This window comes from Bos taurus, chromosome 25 (assembly GCF_002263795.3).
Source record: "Bos taurus isolate L1 Dominette 01449 registration number 42190680 breed Hereford chromosome 25, ARS-UCD2.0, whole genome shotgun sequence".
Classification (NCBI taxonomy): domain Eukaryota; kingdom Metazoa; phylum Chordata; class Mammalia; order Artiodactyla; family Bovidae; genus Bos; species Bos taurus.
In genome coordinates this window covers 19,543,051-19,566,568 of record NC_037352.1, presented here as the reverse complement: position 1 = coordinate 19,566,568, position 23,518 = coordinate 19,543,051, and the positions used below count along the sequence as shown (strand labels likewise).

The 23,518-nt window shown below is 38.0% G+C and overlaps 1 protein-coding gene across 1 annotated transcript in view; it reads right to left on the bottom strand.

Annotated features, from left to right (window-relative positions):
- Positions 1–23,518, bottom strand: part of ABCA16 (ATP binding cassette subfamily A member 16) — a 214,316-nt gene that overhangs the window by 57,267 nt on the left and 133,531 nt on the right. Inside the window, exons 14-18 of the mRNA XM_059881562.1 lie at positions 21,623–21,778; positions 21,108–21,318; positions 17,540–17,690; positions 14,629–14,727; positions 195–354 (exon numbers count right to left, since the gene is read on the bottom strand). Coding sequence (XP_059737545.1) covers positions 195–354; positions 14,629–14,727; positions 17,540–17,690; positions 21,108–21,318; positions 21,623–21,778 — 777 coding nt within the window. The remainder of the gene's footprint in view (positions 1–194; positions 355–14,628; positions 14,728–17,539; positions 17,691–21,107; positions 21,319–21,622; positions 21,779–23,518) is intronic.

Genomic DNA, 23,518 nt, shown 5'->3' with positions numbered 1-23,518 from the left:
GTGAAAGTGACATAGCTGTGGTCTTTATCCAAAACCCATTTCTCCTGCATCAGGAAATTAGTGGAGTTGTAGTACAGACTATTTCTTATCTCCTTGACTCTCCTATGGTCATACTCCAAACATCTTTCAGGTTCAGGTAGTATATACACCCAAGCCAAATATACTAGTTTTACATTCTTAATGAATATACTCACCCCAGTATTAAATTTAATGTTAGCAATTTCATTTAATCTGAGTCCTTCATGATTTCTGAGTACTCTCCTACTCTGATTCCTGTTTTGTCCTCTTTGGGTTGTTGAAAGAGAAGACTGGATAGATTGAATCTCCATTTCAGAATCTGCCAGCTTATTGACCCTAAATACACACATATACACACAAAAAGCACAAAATATTTTACTTTGACTATACCTTCAATCTATTTTATTTGTCAAACAGCAAACAAATTTCCAAATTTGGAGGACTCTTTGATCTTTCTTACTGATTGTTAAGTATATTGTATAAAAGCAGTATGATAATGTGAAAGTGAAAGTATTAGTCACTCGGTCCTGTCCAATTCTATGTGAACCCATGGACAGTAGCCCTCTAGTCTCCTCTGTCCATGGGGTTTTCCAGGCAAGAGTGCTGGAGTGGGTTGCCATTCCCTTCTTCAGGGGATCTTCCTGACCCAGGGATTGAACCCTGGTCTCCCACATTGCAGGCAGATTCTTTACCATTTGAGCCACCAGGGAAGCCCAAGTATGATAATATTGGCTCTCAATAAACCAGTCAGAGGACTGATGCCAATTCATGGTAAAGTTTCTACCATTCTGTGGTAAGATGAGAAAAACAATTGTAACATATTGTGTTTCATTAAGCTGAATTTATTCAAGTAAAAGCACTTATCTTAAGTCAAAGATAATAACTCTCCTTTGGATGTTAAGGTGTTCTTTATGTTATGAAATGATAGGGCCTTTGGATAGTAGGTTTTTTTTTTTAAAAAAAAATCCTTACATTTTCCATTTAGTGCCTATGTCCAAAGCTGTGTCTTTTGGTATGGATGCTTAAGAAGAATGAAAAAATATACACAAGTAATTATAACCTAAGGAAAAAAAATTCTCTGTCATTTTTCTAAAATTTTTATTCTTCATATTTTATTTATTGGTAATAATTTCCATGAGTAAAACACTACAAGATACAAAAAAAAGATAGGAAAATAGTTCCAATACCTAGAGATAACCCTGATGAAAAATTTTCCCACACACACATAGACATACTCCCTTACAAGCATATGAATTGTTGTTAGTCTATTTACATGTAGTGTAATTAGTGATATATTTGAGTTTATATCTAACATCTGCCATTTACTTTCTATTTATCTTCTTTTTATTTTCCAATTTAAGTGTGATTGACAAGTGAAAATTACAAATATTAAGGGTATAGAATATGATTTTCAAAAAATTTTTACTTGAGTATATTAGCTTTGTATCTCAGCTTGTAAAGAATCCGCTTGCAATGAGGGAGACCTGGGTTGACCCCCGGGTTGGGAAGATTCCCCTAAAGAAGGGAAAGGCTACCCATTCCAGTATTCTGGCCTAGAGAATTCCATGGACTGTGTAATTTATGGGGTTGCAAAGATTCAGACATGACTGAGCGACTTTCACTTTCATAGTAGCTTTACAATGTTGTGCTAGTTTCTACTGTATAGCAAAATGAATAGATTATACACATACATAAGTAGCAAAAGGCAAAATAGGCAAATTGTACTTCATGAAAATTAAAAACTTTCATGCATCAAAAGACAATATCCACAGAGTAAAAAGACAACCTATAGTTTTAGTTCTTATATTTAGGTCTTTGATCCAGTTTGAATGGTGTTAAGTTCTACAGTTTTTCACAAGTGTAGTATGGTGACTATAATTAATAATAATGTATTGTAAATTTGAAATGATGTAGAATAGTAGATCTCAAGTATTCTTATCACCAAAAAAGAAAATGGTAACTGTATGAAGTGATGGATATGTTAATTAGCTTTATTGTGGTTACTATTTCACAATGTATACACATATCAAAACATCATGTTCTATACTGTATAGCACAGGGAACTCTACTTAATGCACTGTGGTGACCTAGATGGAAGGAGGTCCAAAAGAGAGGGAGATATAGGTATTTGGACCCTTACTTAACACCATTCAAAATGGGTCAAAGACCAAAAACTATAAAACCCTTAGAAGAAAACATAGGACAAAAGATTCACAACAATGTATTTGTTAATGATTTCTTGTTTATGATACCAAAGGGATAAGTAACAAAAGGCAAAATAAGCAAATCGTACTTCACAAAAATGAAAAATCTTCATGCATCAAAGACAATCTCCACAGAGTGAAAATGCAATTTATAGAATAGGAGAAAGTATCTGCCAGTCATAAGTCTAGTAAAGAATTAAGGTCAAGAATATATTAGGGTGGTGAAAAAGTAATTGTAGTTTTGCATTGTTGAAATTTGCTGTTTGATATTAGAATACATTCTAAATAAATGTGATTATATTGTACATCATTTTAATGCACATTTCTCACTATATGCTGTTTTGCTAATGACTTATTCCTTACTGTTTATTTTATATTTATTTGGGACTATGGAAGTGATGTTAGACAAAAAGTAAATTCAAGAGCTTTTTTATTTGAGTTGAAAATGGGTCATAAAAGCAGCAGAGACAACTCACAACATCAACAGTGCATTTGACCCACTAAGTGCTAATGAATGTACAGTGCAGTTGTGGTTCAAGAAGTCTTGCAAAGGAGATGAGAGCCTTGAAGATGAGAAGCATAGTGGCCAACCATCAGAAGTTGACAACAACAAATTGAGAGCCATCACTGAAGCTGAGCCTCTTACACCTACATAAAAAGTTGCCCAAGAACTCAACATTGACCATTCTACAGTCATTTGGCATTTGAAACAAATTGGAAAGGGAAAAAGCTTAATAAGTGGAATGCCTCATGTGCTGACCCAAAAAAAAAAAAAAAAATTGTTGAAGTGTTGTCTTCTCTTAATCTATGCAATAGCAATGAACATTTCTTGATCAGATTGTGATGTGCAACAAAAAGTGGATTGTGTAAGACAGTTAGTGATGACCAACTCAGGGGTTGGACCAAGAAGAAGCTCTAAAGCACTTCCCAAAGAAAACTTGCACCAAAAAAAGGTCATGTTCACTGTTTGGTGGCCTGCTGCCCATCTGACCCACTACAGCTTTCTGAATTTCAATGAAACCATTACATCTGAGAAGTATGCTCAGCAAATTGATGCGATGCACTGAAACTGCAATGCCTACCACCGGCATTGGTCAACAGAAAGGATCTTAATTCTTCTCCATGGCAATGCCCAACAGCACATTGCACAACCAACACTTCAAAAGTTGAACGAATTGGGCTACAGAGTTTTGCCTCATCTGCCATATTCACCTGACCTCTTGCCAACTGACTACCACTTTTTCAAGCATCTCAACAACTTTTTGCAGAGAAAACACTTCCAAAACAAGCAGGATGAGGAAAATGCTTTCCAAGAGGTCACTAAATCCCGAAGCATGGATTTTTATGCTACAGGAATAAACAAACTTATTTCTCATTGTCAAAAGTGTGCTAACTGTAATGGTTCCTATTTTGATTTATAAAGATGTGTTTGAGCCTAGTTATAACAATGTAAAATTCATGGTCTGAAACCAAATTACATTTACACCAGACTAATATATATAAATTCTAAAACTCAACAACAAAAAAAAATCTGACTCAAAAATGGGCAAAGATAAAAAAGAATAAAATACCTAGGAGTAAATCTACCTAAGGAGACAAAACAAAGACCTGTGACTCCAAAACTATAAGATGCTGATGAAAGAAATCAAATGAGATATAAGCATATGAAAAGATACACCATGTTTGTGGATTGGAAGAATCAATATTGTCAAAAACTACATTATCCAAGGCAATCTACAAATTCAGTACAATCCCTATCAAATTACTATGGCATTTTTCACAGAACTAGAACAACAACAACAACAACAAATTTCAAAATTTGTATGGAGACACAGAAGTCCCCACATAGCCAAGCTCACAGTTCAGTACTCAGTCGTGTCTCACTCTTTGTGACCCTATGGAGTGGAGCAGGCCAGGCCTCCCTGTCCATCACAAACTCCTGGAGTTTACTCAAACTCATGTCCATTGAGTCAGTGCTGCCATCCAACCATATCATCCTCTGTCGTCCCCTTCTTCTCCTGCCTCCAATCTTTCCCAGCATCAGGGTCTTTTCAAATGAGTCAGTTCTTCCTAGCAGGTGGGCCAAGTATTGGAGTTTCAGCTTCAGCATCAGTCCTTCCAATGAATATTCAGGACTGATTTCCTTATGGATGGACTGGTTGGATTTCCTTGCAGTCCAAGGGACTCACAAGAATCTTCTCCAATACCACAGTTCAAAAGCATCAATTCTTTCGTGCTCAACTTTCTTTACAGTCCAGCTCTCACATCCATACATGACTACTGGAAAAACCATAGCTTTGACTAGAGAGACTTTGTCAGCAAAGTAATGTGTCTGCTTTTTAATATGCTGTCTAGGTTGGTCAACACTTTTCTTCCAAGGAGTAAGCATCTTTTAATTTCATGGCTGCAATCACCATCTGCAGTGATTTTGGAGCCCAACAAAATAAAGTCTGACACTGTTTTCACTGTTTCCCCATCTATTTCCCATGAAGTGATGGGACCAGATGCCATGATCTTAGTTTTCTGAATGCTGAGTTTTAAGCCACTTTGGTGTAGTCAATAAGGCAGAAGTAGATATTTTTCTGGAACTCTCATATAGCCAAAGCAATCTTAAAAAAGAAAAAAAAGCTGGAGGAATCAGGCTCCTTGACTTCAGACTATACTACAAAGCTACAGTCATCTAAACAGTATGATATTGGCACAAAAATAGAAAATAGATCAATGGAATAGGATAGAAAATCCAGAAATAAGCCCATGCACTGATGACCAATTAATCTATTACAAAGGAAGCAAGATTGCACAATGTTGGAAAGACAGTCTCTTCAATGTTGCTGGAAAAACTGGAAAGCCACATGTAAAAAATGAAAATAGATCATTATTTAACTCCAGACACAAAAATAAAATGGATTAAAAACCTAAATATGAGACCAGACACTATAAAACTCCTAGAGGAAAACATAGGTGAATATTCACTGACATAAACCACAGGAATAGTTTTTTTTTAATACAGTTCCTATAATAATGGAAATAAAAACAAAATAAATAAATCGGACCTATTTAAACTCAAAAGTTTTTGCACAGCGAAGGAAACAGTAAACAAAATGAAAAGACAACCCACAGACTGGGAGAAAATATTTGCAAATGATGTGACTGACAAAGGATTAGTCTCCAAAATTTGCAAACACCTCATGAACAGTGTAAAAACAAACACTCCACTCAAAAAATGGGCAGAAGAATTAAATAGGCTTTTATTCAAAAAAGACATACAGATGGCCTGTAGGTACAAACAAAGATGGCCAACACTGCTAATTATTAGAGAAATGCCAATCAAAACTACAATGAGATATCACCTCACATCAGTCAGAATGACTATCATCAAACAATAAATGCTGGAGAGGGTGTGGAGAGAAAGAAACCTTTGTACACTGTTGGTGGGAATGTAAATTGGTAGAGTCACTATGGAGAACAGCATGGGGTTCCTTAAAAAAAAACTACCATATGACCCTACAATCCCATTCCTGGGCATATATCCAGAGAATAACATGATTTGAAAAGATACATTCACCCCAATGTTCACTGAAGCACTGTTTACAACAGCCAAGACATGAAGGTAAACTAAATGTCCATCGACTGAGAAATGGCTAAAGAGGATACAGTACATATATGAGAGGGTAACAGGCAGGAAGGCCAGGGGTCTCCAAACGGAGGAAATAGGCTGCAAGTGTCAGACATTTTTTATCTCTCTCTTAAGGGGCAGGAGGAAACAAACTAGTGATATATATATATATATATATATATATATATTTTTTTTTTTTCCCTTCTCTATACAAATTTAAAAAGAGGTTTCTCTTAAAATACTGTGTTGCCATAATGACACCTGGTTCCACCTGAAGTTAACTATTCTCAAACTTTGAGTTAACCAATGCATTCCCCTTATGGAAATGTTTGTCCTTGGAAGCAACCTAGATGTCCATCAGCAGATGAATGGGTAAGAAAGCTGTGGTACATATACACAATGGAGTATTACTCAGCCATTAAAAAGAATACATTTGAATCAGTTCTAATGAGGTGGATGAAACTGGAGCCTATTATACACAGAGAAGTAAGCCAGAAAGAAAAACACCAATACAATATACTAATGCATATATATGGAATTTAGAAAGATGGTAACGATAACCCTGTTATTTTTGTGAGACAGCAAAAGAGACACAGATGTATAGAACAGCCTTTTGGACTCTGCAGGAGAGGGAGGGGGGGATGATTTGGGAGAAGGGCATTAAAACATGTATAATATCATATAAGAAATGAATCGCCAGTCCAGGTTCGATGCAGGATACAGGAAGCTTGGGGTTGGTGCACTGGGGTGACCCAGAGGGATGGTATGGGGAGGGAGGTGGGAGGGGGGTTCAGGATTGGGAACATGTGTACACCCGTGGCGGATTCATGTTGATGTATGGCAAAACCAATACAATACTGTGAAGTAAAAAAAAAAAAAAAAAAAAAAACCCAAAGGTACTACTTAAAAAAAAAAAAAAAGAAATGTTTGTCTTAAGCTATGTTAATGTACTATGCATTTACCCCAGACTCTGTCTTCAAGTGGGTTCTGCCTAATGGCTCAGAACTGACTTGACAAACTATTATGTTATACTCAGACATTGTTCCCTTAATCTATGTAAATGAAACTATTTGTATGATAATCTGCCCTTCTACAAGATTCAAGTCAATCATTTTACCGCCTGAGATGACTCATCTGATGCCAGGATTTTCCCAAAATACATCTTATGGATGAGGGGCCTGGTGCCATTCTGAGTTTTAAGACATTCCTTTCTTTCATGAACAGACTGCTAGAGGAGAAAGCAATGGCACCCCACTCCAGTACTTTTGCCTGGAAAATCCCATGGACGGAGGAGCCTGGTGGGCTGCAGTCCATGGGGTCGCAAAGAGTCAGACATGACTGAGCGACTTCACTTTCACTTTTCACTTTCATGCATTGGAGAAGGAAATGGCAACCCACTCCAGTGTTCTTGCCTGGAGAATCCCAGGGACGGGTAAGCCTGGTGGGCTGCCATCTCTGGGGTAGCACAGAGTCAGACACGACTGAAGCAACTTAGCAGCAGCAGCAGCAGCAGCAGCAGCAGCAGTGACTATATAGTGAAGAGGAACTAAAACGCCTCTTCATGAGAGTGAAAGAGGAGAGTGAAAACGTTGGCTTAAAGCTCAACATTCAGAAAACTAAGATCATGGCATCTGGTCCCATCATTTCATGGGAAATAGATGGGGAAACAGTGGAAATAGTGTCAGAATTTATTTTGTTGGGCTCCAAAATCACTGCAGATGGTGATTGCAGCCATGAAATTAAAAGATGCTTACTCCTTGGAGGGAAAGTTATGACCAATCTAGATAGCATATTGAAAAGCAGAGACATTACTTTGCCAACAAAGGTCCGTCTAGTCAAAGCTATGGTTTTTCCAGCGGTCATGTATGGATGTGAGAGTTGGACTGTGAAGAAAGCTGAGCACCAAAGAATTGATGCTTTTGAACTGTGGTGTTGGAGAAGACTCTTGAGAGTCCTTGGACTGCAAGGAGATCCAACCAGTCCATTCTAAAGGAGATCAGTTCTGGGTGTTCATTGGAAAGACTGATGCTAAAGATGAAACTCCAATACTTTGGCCACCTCATGCAAAGAGTTGACTTATTGGAAAAGACTGTGATGCTGGGAGGGATTGGGGGCAGGAGGAGAAGGGGACGAGAGGATGAGATGGCTGGATGGCATCACCGACTCGATGCACACGAGTTTGAGTAAACTCCAGGAGTTGGTGATGGACAGGGAGGCCTGGCGTGCTGTGATTCATGGCGTCACAAAAAGTCAGACATGACTGAGCGACTGAACTGAACTGAACTGAGTGACTATATAACATCCAGCTAAAAACTAGCAGGGGGGTACTCTTTCTGCCCCCTTCTGATGCCTATGACAGAAGCTTTCTCTATCTCCTTTATACTTTAATAAAACTTTATTACACAAAAGCTCTGAGTGATCAAGCCTTGTCTCTGGCCCAGGATTGAATTCTTCTCCAGAGGCCAAGAATCCTGGCATCTTTTTGTGGGTCAGCAACAATCTTTCACCTATACAACGGAATACTACTCAGCCATTAAGAAGAGTGAAATAATGCATTTGAAGCAACATGGATGGACCTAGAAAGTGTCATACTGAGTGAAGTAAGTCAGATAGAGAAGGAGAAATATTGTATGACACACCTTATATGTGGAATCTAAAATGAAATGATACAAATAAATGTACTTACAAAGCAGAAAGAGTCTCATAAATTAGAAAACAAACTTATGGTTGCCAGGGGGAAGGGATAATTAAGGAGTCTGAGATGGTCATGGACACACTGCTATATTTAAAAATGGATAACCAACAAGGAACTATTTTATAACATGTGGAACTCTGCTCAATGTTATTGGTAGCCTGGATAGAAGGGGGCTTTGGGGTAGAATGGATACATGTATATGTGTGACTGAGTCCCTTCATTGTTCACCTGAAACTATCACAACATTGTTATTTGGGTCGGTAAGTGCCCAAATGCTACTGGAGATCATTGGAGGAATAACTCCAGAAAGAATGAAGGGATGTGGCCAAAGCAAAAACAATACCAGTTGTGGATGTGACTGGTGATAGAAGCAAGGTCTGATGCTGTAAAGTGCAGTATTGCACAGGAACCTGGAATGTTAGGTCCATGAATCGAGGCAAATTGGAAGTGGTCAAACAGGAGATGGCAAGAGTGAATGTCGACATTCTAGGAATCAGCGAACTAAAATGGACTGGAATGGGTGAATTTAACTCAGATGACCATTATATCTACTACTGTGGGCAGGAATCCCTTAGAAGAAATGCAGTAGCCATCATGGTCAACAAGAGTTCGAAATGCAGTACTTGGATGCAATCTCAAAAATGACAGAATGATCTCTGTTCGTTTCCAAGGCAAACCAATATCAGGGTAATCCAATCCTATGCCCCAAGCAGTAATGCTAAAGAAGCTGAAGTTGAACGGTTCTATGAAGACCTACAAGATCTTTTAGAACTAACACCCAAAAAAGATGTCCTTTTCATTATAGGGGACTGGAATGCAAAAGTAAGAAGTCAAGAAACACCTGGAGTAACAGGCAAATTTGGCCTTGGAGTGAGGAATGAAGCAGGGCAAAGGCTAATAGAGTTCTGCCAAGAGAACACACTGGTCATAGCAAACACCCTCTTCCAACAACACAAGAGAAGCCTCTACACATGGACATCACCAGATGTTCAAAACTGAAATCAGATTGATTATATTCTTTGCAGCCAAAGATGGAGAAGCTCTATGTAGTCAGCAAAAACAAGACTGAGAGCTGACTGTGGCTCAGATCATGAACTCCTTATTACCAAATTCAGATTTAAATTGAAGAAAGTAGGGAAAACCACTAGACCATTCAGGTATGACCTAAATCAAATCCTTTATGATTATACAGTGGAAGTGAGAAATAGATTTAAAGGACTATAGATGATAGACAGAGTGCCTGATGAACTATGCACGGAGGTTCGTGACATTGTACAGGAGACAGGGATCAAGAACATCCCCAAGAAAAAGAAATGCAAAAAAGCAAAATGGCTGTCTGGGGAGGCCTTACAAATAGCTGTGAAAGAAGAGAAGCAAAAAGCAAAGGAGAAAAGGAAAGATATAAACATCCGAATGCAGTTCTAAAGAATAGCAAGGAGAGATAAGCAAGCCTTCCTCAGCGATCAATGCAAAGAAACAGAGGAAAACAACAGAATGGGAAAGACTAGAGATCTCTTCAAGAAAATTAGAGATACCAAGGGAACATTTCATGCAAAGATGGGCTCGATAAAGGACAGAAATGGTATGGACCTAACAAGCAGAAGACATTAAGAAGAGGTGGCAAGAATACACAGAAGAACTGTACAAAAAAGATCTTCTCGACCCAGATAATCATGATGGTGTGATCACTCACCTAGAGCCAGACATCCTGGAATGTGAAGTTAAGTGGGCCTTAGGAAAAATTACTACAAACAAAGCTAATGGTGATGAGTTTCCAATTGAGCTATTTCAAATCCTAAAACATGATGCTGTGAAAGTGCTGCACTCAATATGCCAGCAAATTTGCAAAACTCAGCAGTGGCCACAGAGCTGAAAAAGGTCAGTTTTCATTCCAATCTCAAAGAAAGGCAATGCCAAAGAATGCTCAAACTACTGCACAATTGCACTCATCTCACACACTAGCAAAGTAATACTCAGAATTCTCCAAGCCAGGCTTCAACAGTACTTGAACCTTGAACTTCTAAATGCTCAAGCTGGATTTAGAAAAGGCAGAGGAACCAGAGATCAAATTGCCAACATACATTGGATGTATGTTCTTCAGTGGAAGAAGCAAGAGAGTTCCAGAAAAACATCTACTTCTGAAGCTGAAACTCCAATACTTTGGCCACCGTTGGGAAGAACTGACTCATTTGAAAGACCCTGATGCTGGGAAAGATTGAAGGCAGGATTAAAAGGGGACAACAGAGGATGAGATGGTTGGAGAGCATCATCGACTCAATGGACATGAGTTTGAGTAAGCTCCAGGAGTTCATGATGGACAGGGAAGCTTGGTGTACTGCAGTCCATGGGGTCACAGAGAGTCAGACAAAAATGAGCGACAGAAGTGAGCTGAACTGAACTCCTTATATAACATAATGTCATCCAAGTTATTAACACAATTTCCCCCTATTTTTTTGAATACTGTCACCTTATTTATTTAACTTATATGCAGAGTACATCATGCGAAATGCTGGGCTGGATGAAGCACAAGCTGGAATCAAGATTGCCAGGAGAAATATCAGTAACCTCAGATATGCAGATAACACCACCCTTATGGCAGAAAGTGAAGAGGAACTGAAGAGTCTGGTGATGAAAGTGAAAGAAGAGAGTAAAAAAGCTGGCTTAAAACTCAACACCCAAAAAAAAAGATCATGGCACCTGGTCCCATCACTTCATGGCAAATAGATGGGGAAACAGTGGAAACAGTGACAGACTTTGTTTTGTTGGGCTCCAAAATCACCGCAGATGCTGACTGCAGCCATGAAATTAAAAGATGCTTGCTCCTTGGAAGAAAAGTTATGACCAACCTAAACAGCATATTAAAAAGCAGAGACATTACTTTGCCAACAAAGGTCTGTCTAGTCAAGGCTATGGTTTTTCCAGTAGTCATGTATGGATGTGAGAGTTGAACCATAAAGAAAGCTGAGAGTTGAAGAATTGGTGTTGGAGAAGACTCTTGAGAGTTCTTGGACTTCAAGGAGATCAATCCAGTTAATCCTAAAGGAAATCAGTCCTGATTATTCATTGGAAGGACTGATGTTGACACTCCAATACTTTGGCCACCTGATGTGAAGTACTGACTCATTGGAAAAAACCCTGACACTGGGAAAGATTGAAGGCAGGAGGAGAAGGGGACAACAGAGGATGAGCTGGTTGGATGGCATCACCGACTGGATGCCATCTTAGGCATGTCCTAAGTTCTACTTAGGACATGAGTTTGACCAAACTCTGGGAGTTGGTGATGGACAGGGAAGCCTGGCATGCTGCATTTCATGGGATCGCAAAGAGTCACACACAACTGAGTGACTGAACTGAACTGATTTATTTGAATTTTATTGTATCAAAAGAAATAACTTTTCTCCTCACTGTGAAAAAAGTAGAATTACTGTATGATCCAGCATTTCCACTTCTGGGCATATTCCAAAAGGAATTGGAAGCAGGGTCTCAAAGATGATTTTATATGACATTCAAAGCAGCATTTATTCATAATACCCCAAATTTGGAAGCAACATAGGCATCCACTGACCAATGAATAGATGAGCAATGTGTGGTATATAATACAATGGGATTCTATTCAATTTCCAAAAGGGAGGAAATTCTTCAATATGCTACATCATGTATAAACCTTGAGGACATTAAGCCAAGTGAAATAAACCGGTGAGAAAATAAAAAATACTATATGGTTCCACTTACAGTAGTAAAAATCATAAAGGCAGAAAGTATAATGGTTGTTTCCAGGGTAGGGGTAGGAAAGAATGGAGAGTTATTGTTTCATAGGTACAGATATTCAGTTTTATAAGATGAAAAGAGTTATGGTTATGAATATTGGTGATGGTTGCACAATAATGTGAAATACCACTGAACTGTATATGTAAAAGTATTCAAAATGTGAAATGCATGTATATTTTAGTACAATAAAAAAATGAAAATAAAAAGGTTGGAAAGGAGACTCCGTAACAGGCTATGATGTTAACCCATAGAAGAGACAACCTAGGTGTCATGGTTCAAGGTTTTAATTTGGAATTCCCAGAAGATGGTAGAGCATCTATTGTGGAGATAATGGTTTTAAATGACATTAATTAATTCATTTATTCATTCAAGAGCAGTATCAAATTCTGTGGCAGGTATTGTTTGGGGCCCCAAGAATAGTTAGTGAACAAAACAGACATGGTCTCTGCCCTTATGATGCTTGATCTAATTGGGCTTACAAAATAACTTTCTTATTATCATTTTGCTCCCTATGCAGCTTGCCTAGAGACACACAAGACGACATTAAATGGCAAAGAGGCCATAATCATTATAAATCAGTCTTATTATGATTCATTATAAATTAATGAAACAGCCTTTAATTTATATATATTAGTCTTCTGTGAACTTATTAACCCTAAGTCAGTTCTGAGACATTGACAATTTTAAATCCCTGAGTCTGAGAGAATGAAATGTAGATGTAATTATGTCATTACCCTATCAAAAAAAGGGCATTTTGTAAAACCTTTGATTGGTAACCATCTGACTTTGCTAGGTAACAGCCTGAATTCTCTGAGCATTTTCATTTTGCACTTCTGCACAGTGCAAGAAACAAACTGCGTACAAATTAAATAAATTATAGAAATGCAGGGGAGGAAATTTTGCCACCCCAAAACGTCTCTTTCCATGTGGGCAAGCTGAAAACAATCGAGCCTAAAAAACTCAGGAAGTCTTTCTTTTTACTTCCATCTAAGCTACCTGAAATATTTTGAAAAAGGGCCTTTTCTAGGAATAGAGCTATTATGAGAGGTACCTGCAAAGCATATAGGTTAGCTGTGTGGAGGAAACTCAGGCAGGGACTATAGAGTAGAGTCTGTTCTGTGTCCCATAATTTCTGCCTGGCCCAGCAAATGTATTTTTTACCAAACATTTGCTTTTTTCAGCTCCATTTGAATTGTCCTCCTTCCTTTTGAATTCCAAAACCTCTACTCCCAACATCTTTTGTCTTGAGCTGAAGATAGTATTTAAGGTGAGGGTTTCAGCCATTTTAGTTAGTTACTTAGTGCTCTTGGGTCTCTTCCATGTATATATGCTATTAAACTTTTGTTTGATTTTCTCCTGCTCTATTGCATATCAAGTTAATTCTTAGACCAGTCAGAAGCACTTAGAAAGGTAGAGGAAAATCCCCCCCCCTCCCCCCCCGCCTCCCAACAGAAACATGCTTAGGTCAAAATTTTAAAGTCATTTCTAGTTAATTTTAAAGTAATTTAAAGTTAAAACTAGAACTTTTCCTATGATGACATAGTCATATTAATCCTTTATTTTTCTTAGTGGGGGTGGTTTATTTGTGACGTCGTGTCTGACTACTGTGACCCCATGGACTGTAGCCCACCAGGTTCCTCTGTCCATGGTATTTCCCAGGCAAGAATGCTGGAGTGGATTGCCATTTCCTTCTCCAGGGGATCATCCCCGCTCAGAATCAACCCAGGTCTCCTGCATTATGGGTGGACTTCTGCATTACCGGCAGACCACTGTATTGTGTGCCAGATGCTTTACTGACTGAGCTGCTGTGGAAGACTCTTTTCTTCTTGACTAACTCCTAAATCTTTTACCACAAACAGCAGGGCCCAAGCTCAACATCTTCCTATAGGCTCACCTGAAAATATAGAAATGCAATAGCATAAAATATATATATGTATGCTGCTGCTAAGTCACTTCAGTCGTGTCCGACTCTGTGTGACCCCATAAATGGCAGCCCACCAGGCTCCCCCATCCCTGGGATTCTCCAGGCAAGAACACTGGAGTGGGTTGCCATTGCCTTCTCCAATGCATGAAAGTGAAAAGTGAAAGTGAAGTTGCTCAGTCATGTACGACTCCTAGCAACCCCATGCACAGCAGACCACCAGGCTCCTCCACCCATGGGATTTTCCAGGCAAGAGTACTGGAGTGGGATGCCATTGCCCACTCCCATAAAGCCATAACTGCAATGACTTTATTCCAATGCCAACTGGGTGGGGTTTGCTCTCAAACCGATGCAAGATTTTAGAGGTGGAAGTTTGTTAAGTTTTTTTAAGGTCATTGTCACTCACTTAAGGAAGACTTCTTCCATGGTAGTGATTGAAGCACCAAAGTTGGCAACGCCCAGCTCTCCTTTTTTCATTTCCAGATCATTAAACAGAGCTTCGAACCTGGAAAGAGAGAAGGAAAAGGAAAGGAAAACACTAGTACAAGTCTAGAAAATACTAGCACAGTTCCTATTAAATGGAATCAGGGGAAAAAAATGAGCACTTACTTTTTTCCCAATTAATATATAACTTTATGTCCAATTATATTTTCCCTGTTTTTTTTTTTTAAATTTTAATGTGGTAAAACCATTTCACCATTTTGTGTTAAATTCATTTAAGTTTAAATCCAAGCAGCATTAAATACACTCACAGTGTTGCACAATCATCACCACCACGCATTTCCAGAACTATTTTATAATCCTAAAATACACCCCTTCCTCCATTTTCTCAACTTCACTTTATTTTCTGTCTCTATTAATTTGCCTATTTTATGTGCCTCACATAAGTTAGAATCATACACTATTTGTCTTTCTGTGTCTGGCTTATTTCATTTAGCATAATTTTTTTCTAGGTTCATCCATGTTGCAGCATGTATCAGAATTTAATTTCTTTTTAAGGCTGAATACTCGTTGTATGAAGATACAACATGCTGCTTATCCATTCATTCATAAGTGGGCATTTGGGTTGTTTCTACCTTTTGGATTTTGTGAATAATGCTGTGAACATTGGTGTACAACTGTCTGCTTGAGTTCCTGCTTTCAAATATTTTGGGTATACGCTAGAAATGGAATTGCTGTGATCACATGGTAAGTCTATGTTCAACTTTTTGAGGAACTGGTATACTATTTTCCATAGCAGACATACCATTTTATATACCTAATAGCAACACACGAGTTTCCAATTTTTCACATCACTACCAATATTTGTTTTTTTGTTTTTGTTTTTGTTTTTTATTTGCCTTTCCCTAATGGGTAGTTATGTCAAGCATCTTTTCATGTGCTTATTGGCAGATTGTACATTTCCCTTGGATAAATGTTTATTCAAATCCTTTGCCCATTTTAAAATTAAGATATTAGAGCTTTTTGTTTTTAGATGTGTTTTCAATATTGTTTTGTTCCATAATAATTTTTGGTTAGCCATGGGAAAGATATTTAGTAGCTCTTTATTCTGTAATGCTTATCATGAAACAAATGGAAATAACAAAGAGATATTTACTTTACCAAATTTCTCCCCACTAAAACTTGATTTTTGACATAAATTCTTTTGTCCTTTTAAAAATATTATCAACTTATTTTCTATAATTATTAAGGACTATAGCTAGTTGATAAAAGTTAATTTATTCACATGTGGTTCCTGCATCAAATGGGAAAAGGGTTCAAATTACAGGTGGTGTAGGTCACTAAATTACAAAAAATGTAGTTACTGAAGTACGAACTGGGTATCAAGAAATAAAGATTTAATCAAATAGGCAGGTGAATTGTATGGAAGCTTTGCTACTTGTGGAGTAGTTATATCAAGGATCCTAAAGAACAATATTACCAAGGAAGAATGAACACTGTTTTAGGTTCAAAGACTTCTCTGGTGGCTCAGATGGTAAAGCGTCTGCCTACAATGTGGGAGACCTGGGTTCAATCCCTGGGTTGGGAAGATCTCCTGGAGAAGGAAATGGCAACCCACTCCAGTATTCTTGCCTGAAAAATCCTATGGATGGAGGAATCTCGTAGGCTACAATCCATGGGGTTGCAAAGAGTCAGACACGACTTCACTTTCACTTTCTTTAGGTTCAAAAGATCTCCAGAAACCCATCCACGTCTTAAACACTCTCATTCCCAGTGAAGGACTATCAAGAATATAAAGGATCAGCCTCGGAGGTGGTGGACTAACCACTCTCCATCTGCTAAATTTCCTCTGTATTTTAGTTAAATTCTATTTCCATCTAACTTTATCCAGCTTGGATATTATAATATCCAAGCTGGATAATATCAGTTCTATTCTTGCCTCTCAGTTCAGTCTGACCCTGCTTCCTATGATGATTTGTCATGTGACTCCTTGTCATTTTTATTCTTTTCCTACTATAGTGACCTATTCTGTCAATTACACAGGTTATTGAGATCTAATTCTGGTAGTTTTTTCTCTTTCAATGGTTGGTCTACAATTATCTTGTTAAAAAAAAAACTTTATTGTGAACAAACATAGTCTTTCCTAACTTCATGATACATATTTTATGCTATGTTAGATAAACTCACTGTTCATGGCCCAGAAACCCACATCATATAGGTTGATAATAATCTGTGTGACTAGTTGTTCATTTCTCAGTAGTTAGCCAAATTAATTATAGAGGAGAGACACAGATGGGAATCCCAGGTAGAATTATCATCAGTGTGTCTCTATAATTAATTTGGCTAACTACTGAGATCAAATTCCTAGTTTTTTCTGTGTTATTGTCACCCTTGCTCCAAGAGTTGCTGTTTAAGTAGCTTTTTTTCATCACCTTAATATTTCCCTAGACTTTATTCACCACACATAAAATTTATATACCATAAGGACCATACCATTAGTTATCCCTTATTAACCAGGAAGTTATAAATACTAGGTTGTAAATTTTCCTCCCACTCCACCCCCCACAAAAGAAAAATGGAAAGAAAAATATTAATGTCTTGAATGAACTTGAACTTACAAGGCAATCTTTTGTACAGTGAGAGAAATCTTCACCTGTGAACTCAACTGTAGTTGGCAAGTGACAGCTATAAACTGGATACTTGGTTTGTTAGTAAAATACTACTGAGGAAGCTTTTGTTGTTGTGTAGACACTAAGTCATGTCTGACTCTGCAACTCCATGAACTGTAGCCTGATTCACTAAACTTACTAAACCCTAAAAATTAAAATGATTTCTGGTCACCCAAACCATTCATCTAGGACTCTCTGAAACTATACCTGTGTGCATGCTCTTTGGGTAGGATAAATGATAATTCAGCTCCAAGATAGCTCTCCAAAATGGCATCTGGAATATGAGACTCAATAATTGCACAGATCTTTCCAAGATCACAATGTGGTTCCCTCTCCATGACTATGTGATATCCAGCACCTGAGAGAAACCATTTAGAAGACCAAATGAAGTAGTTTTATACTCCTTTTTCATCTCCTATTAAGAGCAAATTTTGCTCTCCATGATTCAGTTACCTAGGTCGATAAGGAAGAAGACACGGTATGTCACAGACATTCTGTTAGGACTCTGAGGAGCCTCACACCTAAAACTTCTAAATGTTATTCTAAGAACTAAGACACTGAATAAACAGCAACTTCCTCTATAATTTCAATCACTTTCTCAGTGAATAATAATAATCTAGTGTATACAACCAGATATAGTAGATATATGAAGAAAAGCCCCTGTTATGTGGCTACTTAGTTTTAAAACTGTTATCTTGATAAACATTCTTTTATTATCACTGACTGTCCATCATGTATTAAGCACTAATCTTGAACCTGGGGATAGAGCAGTGAACAAAGCAGGTAAAAATTCCTGCCTTCCTAAGAGCTACTTTCTAGTCAAAGGAGACATAATAATTAAGAGGGCTAAGTTGAAATATATATGGTATTATAAAAAATATAGCAGAGAGGAAGATATGAGACATTGAAGGAATGTTGTTAAATTGTAGACAGAGATCCACGGAAAGCCTGAGAAGACCTTAAAAAATCAGAGAACTATTATTCTTAATTAGTGCTTTGCCTTTATAGAAAAACTATTTTTTGGAATTTGAGGAAAATACCATCACTTTTGTATTTCATGATACAAATGAACTAACTTACAAAACAGAGACACACAGACTTAGAGAATGAACCTATGATTGTTAAGGGGAAGGGACAGTTAGGGAGTTTGGGATGGATATGTACACACTGCTATATTTAAAATGGATAACCAACAAGGACCTACTGTTTAACACATGGAACTCTGTTCAATGTGAAAGGAGTTTGGGGAGAATGGATACATGTATGGCTAAGTCCCTTCTCTGTTCACCTGAAACCATCACAACATTGTTAATCAAGTATACCCTGATACAAAATAAAAAGTTAAAAAAACAAAACAGATGAAAAGTTGCATTTAGAATAAAAAAAATAAATATATGCATTTCAAATGGTCATTGTATTTGCATTTATATTTCTTATTAAGATTTTAAAAAAGAACAACACTTTTCAGCATAGATCTCTTAGATGAAATCTGACTTATTTATCTAGCTTATAGTAGGAAAGACACTATTTATGATTTCATTATACAAATGAGGCAACCTCCGGGAATGAAGGGACTTATCCATTATTTACTAGCTTTAGAAGCCAAAACTATTACAAAAATAATCTGTAAATAATATTATTTTTCACTTCTCAGGAATCATGACACAACAAATTTCTCAATTGTCTTGTCCTCTTAGGACCTGAATCAACAGAAAATGTCTTCTTTTGAAGAGATGTAAAGTAATTAGTGAGAGCTGAATGCTGATTTTTGATGGAATTTCCTATTCTATCAAAGAACTGAACACAAATTCTAGGCTTTTGAGTTAAACGTAGGTTCAGTTTAAGTTTATTTAAGGCTTAGCAACTATAAGAAGGGGCTTCCCTGGTAGCTCAGTTGGTAAAGAATCCGCCTGCAATGCAGGATTCCCTGGTTCAATTCCTGGGTCAGGAAGATCTGCTGGAGAAAGGATTGGCTACCCATTCCAGTATTCTTGGGCTTCCCTTGTAACTCAGCTGGTAAAGAATCCGCCTACAATGTGAGAGACCTGTGGGAGACCTGGGTTTGATCCCTGGATTGGGAAGATCTTCTGGAGAAGGGAAAGGTTACCCACTCCAGTATTCTAGCTTGGAGAATTCCATGGACAGTATAGTCCACGGGGTCACAAAGAGTTGGACATGACTGAATGACTTTCACTTCACTTCACTAACTATAAGAAGGGACCTGAATGTCTCAAAGTATTATATCTTTAAAATATCTAGTTACATACTATGTATTATTTTACAATAACTAGGACAATTAGTGGGAGAAGGCAATGGCACCCTACTCCAGTACTCTTGCCTGGAAAATCCCATGGACAGAGGAGCCTGGTAGGCTGCAGTCCATGGGGGCGCTAAGAGTTGGACATGACTGAGCGACTTCACTTTCACTTTTCACTTTCATGCATTGGAGAAGGAAATGGCAACCCACTCCAGTGTTCTTGCCTTGGAGAATCCCAGGGACGGGGGAGCCTGGTGGGCTGCTGTCTATGGGGTCCCGAAGAGTCGGACACGACTGAAGCGACTTAGCAGGAGCAGTAGCGGGACAATTAGTGAATGCTAATTCACTAATTAGAAAGCATTATAAATTATCAAAAGCATACTGTTTAAATCATGTGGATCTTAACTCAGGCATCCCCAATTCAAATGGCATAAATCTAGTATTAGGTATCTTCCCTTCCCCCACTTGTGATAAAGGTCCCTAGGGTTATTTGCTCAGTTGCGTCTGTTTCTTTGTGACCCCATTAACTGTATCCTGCCAGGCTCCTCTATCCATGGAATTCTCCAGGCAAGAATACTGGAGTGGATTGCCGTTTCCTTCTCCAGGGGATCTTCCCGACCCAGGGACTGAACCTGGGTCTCCTGAATTGGCAGGTAGATTCTTTACCATCTGAGCCACCAGGGAAGCCCCTAGATATAGAAATCCTTATTGAACTCAAACCTATAAGCTGATCATCAACTTTGAACTAAATGGATATATAACTATGACTATCTGGGCCTCAGTTTTTTATTCCATAAAATGAAGTTGTTGTTTTGAGTATTAAATATGCTGCATAAAGTGGATACCATAGTAACCAGTGTAGAGGAAATAGTTAAGGTTAGTTAAATGAATTAAAATAGTGAATAAATGAAGAAGGAATTCATCCTTAATTATTTTCATTTACATTTTTACCCTACAATTATACCCTACACCCTAGGTCTGTAATTTTAGCCTTCATTATCAATTTTATATCCTAAAAAAGTTTTATCAAAGTCAAGGACTGTATTATTACACTGACATGATTCTTTCATTCTACACTACATCTAGAGGTATCTTGTCACACTGGGGATTTGATATCGGTTTGGCAAATGAGAAATGAGGCTCATAAACAATTGACTGCTCTAATTTCTCTCCTCAACCAATCACTCAATAAAATAAATACATCTGAGCACACAATTGCATTTCAAAGACAAAGAAAACTGTTAGTACATGCAAAATGGGAGAAATAAGCATGGCTTTATAGGTTGATAAAAGCATTTCCTGAGTCTAAAGCTATGTTTTTGACAGAAAAGTAAGAATGTATAAGGAATGTGTATATTGTAAAGGGCCGGAAAAACTAATTAGAATAGTTGCCACCTAATTAATAAGACAGAGGAAATCATTGAAGTTTTTGGTGTTTAGACAAAATATCATTAAAATCTCATTAGAGGAATATTTTTAAGGAATCAGTATCCTAAGAATAATCAAAGGGAGAGAGACCATATGTTTTTTTCAGGAAGATTGAAGAGCCACAGCACTGCAGGGTCCCCTTGACCATGATGGCAATTCGGTCACCCAGGATGTCAGCTTCATCCATGTAGTGAGTGGTCAGTAAGATTGTACGATCATGTTTAAATTGCTGAAGGATGTCCCAGGTGGCTCTCCTTGAGAATGGGTCCATTCCAGATGATGGTTCATCAAGTATCACTACCTAAAAGCCAGAAGAACAATTTCATAACCATTGAATATTGATGCCATAGTACACATCGGATAGTTTACTATTTAAGGGGAACACTTTTACATGAAGATAAAGTCTGGACTAAAAATAGTAGTAAAAGCAACCCCAAACTAAACAATTGAGCCAATACTGCCAATTTCCTCTGATCATTATTGCCAGTGTTCCTTTAAGATTCATATCAACTCTCAGGTTTTTGTCAGCTTTCCAGACCGGTTGTCAGAAATCCATTTTCAGTGTCCCTTCTCCCTGCCCTCCCCCATTCTTTCTTCCTTAATACCTTGGAGCCCCCTAAAAGTGCTATAATGATGGAGAGTTTGCGCTTCGTTCCTCCACTCAGTGACTTTGAAAATGTATCACGTTTTTCTAGCAGGTCAAAAGTAGACAGTATATGGTTAATTTCATTAGAAGACATCTTTTGATGTATATTTTTTACCTAGAAAGAGGAGCCAGAATTTACTCTATGCATTTAGCCTTATCCTTAGAAATTTATTAGATCTTAAGTTTTCTTATATATTTGTAACTATATCCTTAAAACATTTTATACTAGCTCTGTTCTAACGTTAGCTATATAGTGTCTTCTTCCCATTGCCTCCCTTTATGTCTAAAGCAGTGTTCCTAAATTAAAAAAAATTTTTTTTTCATAATTAATAGACACATCTGAAGCTCATGAACAGAGGGAAAAAAGAAACACATCTCTAACTTCCAGACATGATGAAAGAAGCACACACACCCCTTATCTCCTACTGAACTCAATCATTAAACCTGTAAAACTACTAAAACGTAAACAGCAGCAGTTGGAACAGGAAGAACACCATAATTTAAAGTGCCACAGAACTTTAAATGGTTGAGTTTACCATTTTCACTTATGTATCCCATGCTGTTGCTGCTGCTGCTAAGTCGCTTCAGTCGTGTCTGACTCTGTGCGACCCCATAGACAGCAGCCCACCAGGCAAGAACACTGGAGTGGGTTGCCATTTCCTTCTCCAATGTATCCCATAGTCTGAACTGAAAAGCAATCCAAAGCATTCAACTGAGCACTGCAGAGCAGACAGAATAAGATTAAGGAAAAACTTTCTAGTTTTGGCTTGAAGAGTGGAAAAGGGAAAATCCCTAAAGCTCTGAGAAAGTGTAGAAGGGGCAATCCCAGTTTTTCCTCTGAGGAGGGGAAATGTCTCAATTCAATGGATTTATGCTTCTAAAAAGACATAACCAAACTCAGTTGCTTTTTACCACTCTGTCTTCCTGCCACTTGGTTGTGGCTCAGTCATGAAAGTGGGTGATTTCTGGAAGGAGGACTAAAAATTGGAATCATAGGGAACCAGAATGCTTGGGAGATAATAACAGAAAGTGATACCATAAAGTTGTTTATGAACTCTTGTGTTTATCCCATTGTTTGCACATATGGATCGCATTAGTATGTGTATAGGTGAGTGCTAAGTCACTTCAGTCGTGTTTGACTCTGTGACACTATGGATTGTAGCCTGCCATGTTCCTCTGTCCAAGGGATTTTCCAGGCAAGAATTCTGGTTGCCATGCCCTCCTCCAGAGAATCTTCCTGACCTAGGGATTCAACCTGCATCTCTTTATGTCTCCCGCATTGGTAGGCAGGTTCTTTACCATATGATAACATATACACAGAGAGACTGGACTAGTACTGCAAAGACTTTACACCTGACATTGGACCCACAACCCACAAAGAACATATAAATAAGATGGAGAGTCTCATGAAGCATTGTTGAAAATATCAAGGATAAAAATAAAAATTAACTGGCACACAAAGAATCACAAAGTCTCAACTCAAAGGAAAATATAGTCAACAGACACTAGTGATTAGGTGGCACAGATGTTGGGATTAACATAGAAAGTATTATCAGAGAGAGCAGCTGGGAGCCGACCTTCCTGCCAGTCATGCTGTGATGGCTTCCTGGCTTTGCTGTCCTTGCTGAAGTCCCTGCTGCTGGACTCTGGCTCCAGATTTAACCTAAAGTAGGTTAAGATGGTGAAATAGAAGGATCCTAAGCTCACCTCCTCTCATGAGCACACCAAAATCACAACAATCTGCAGAACAATCATTGTTGAAAACTGCCTTATGACCCAGCAAGCCCAATGCTGGGCATACACACCGAGGAAACCAGAATTGAAAGAGATACGTGTACCCCAGTGTTCATCACAG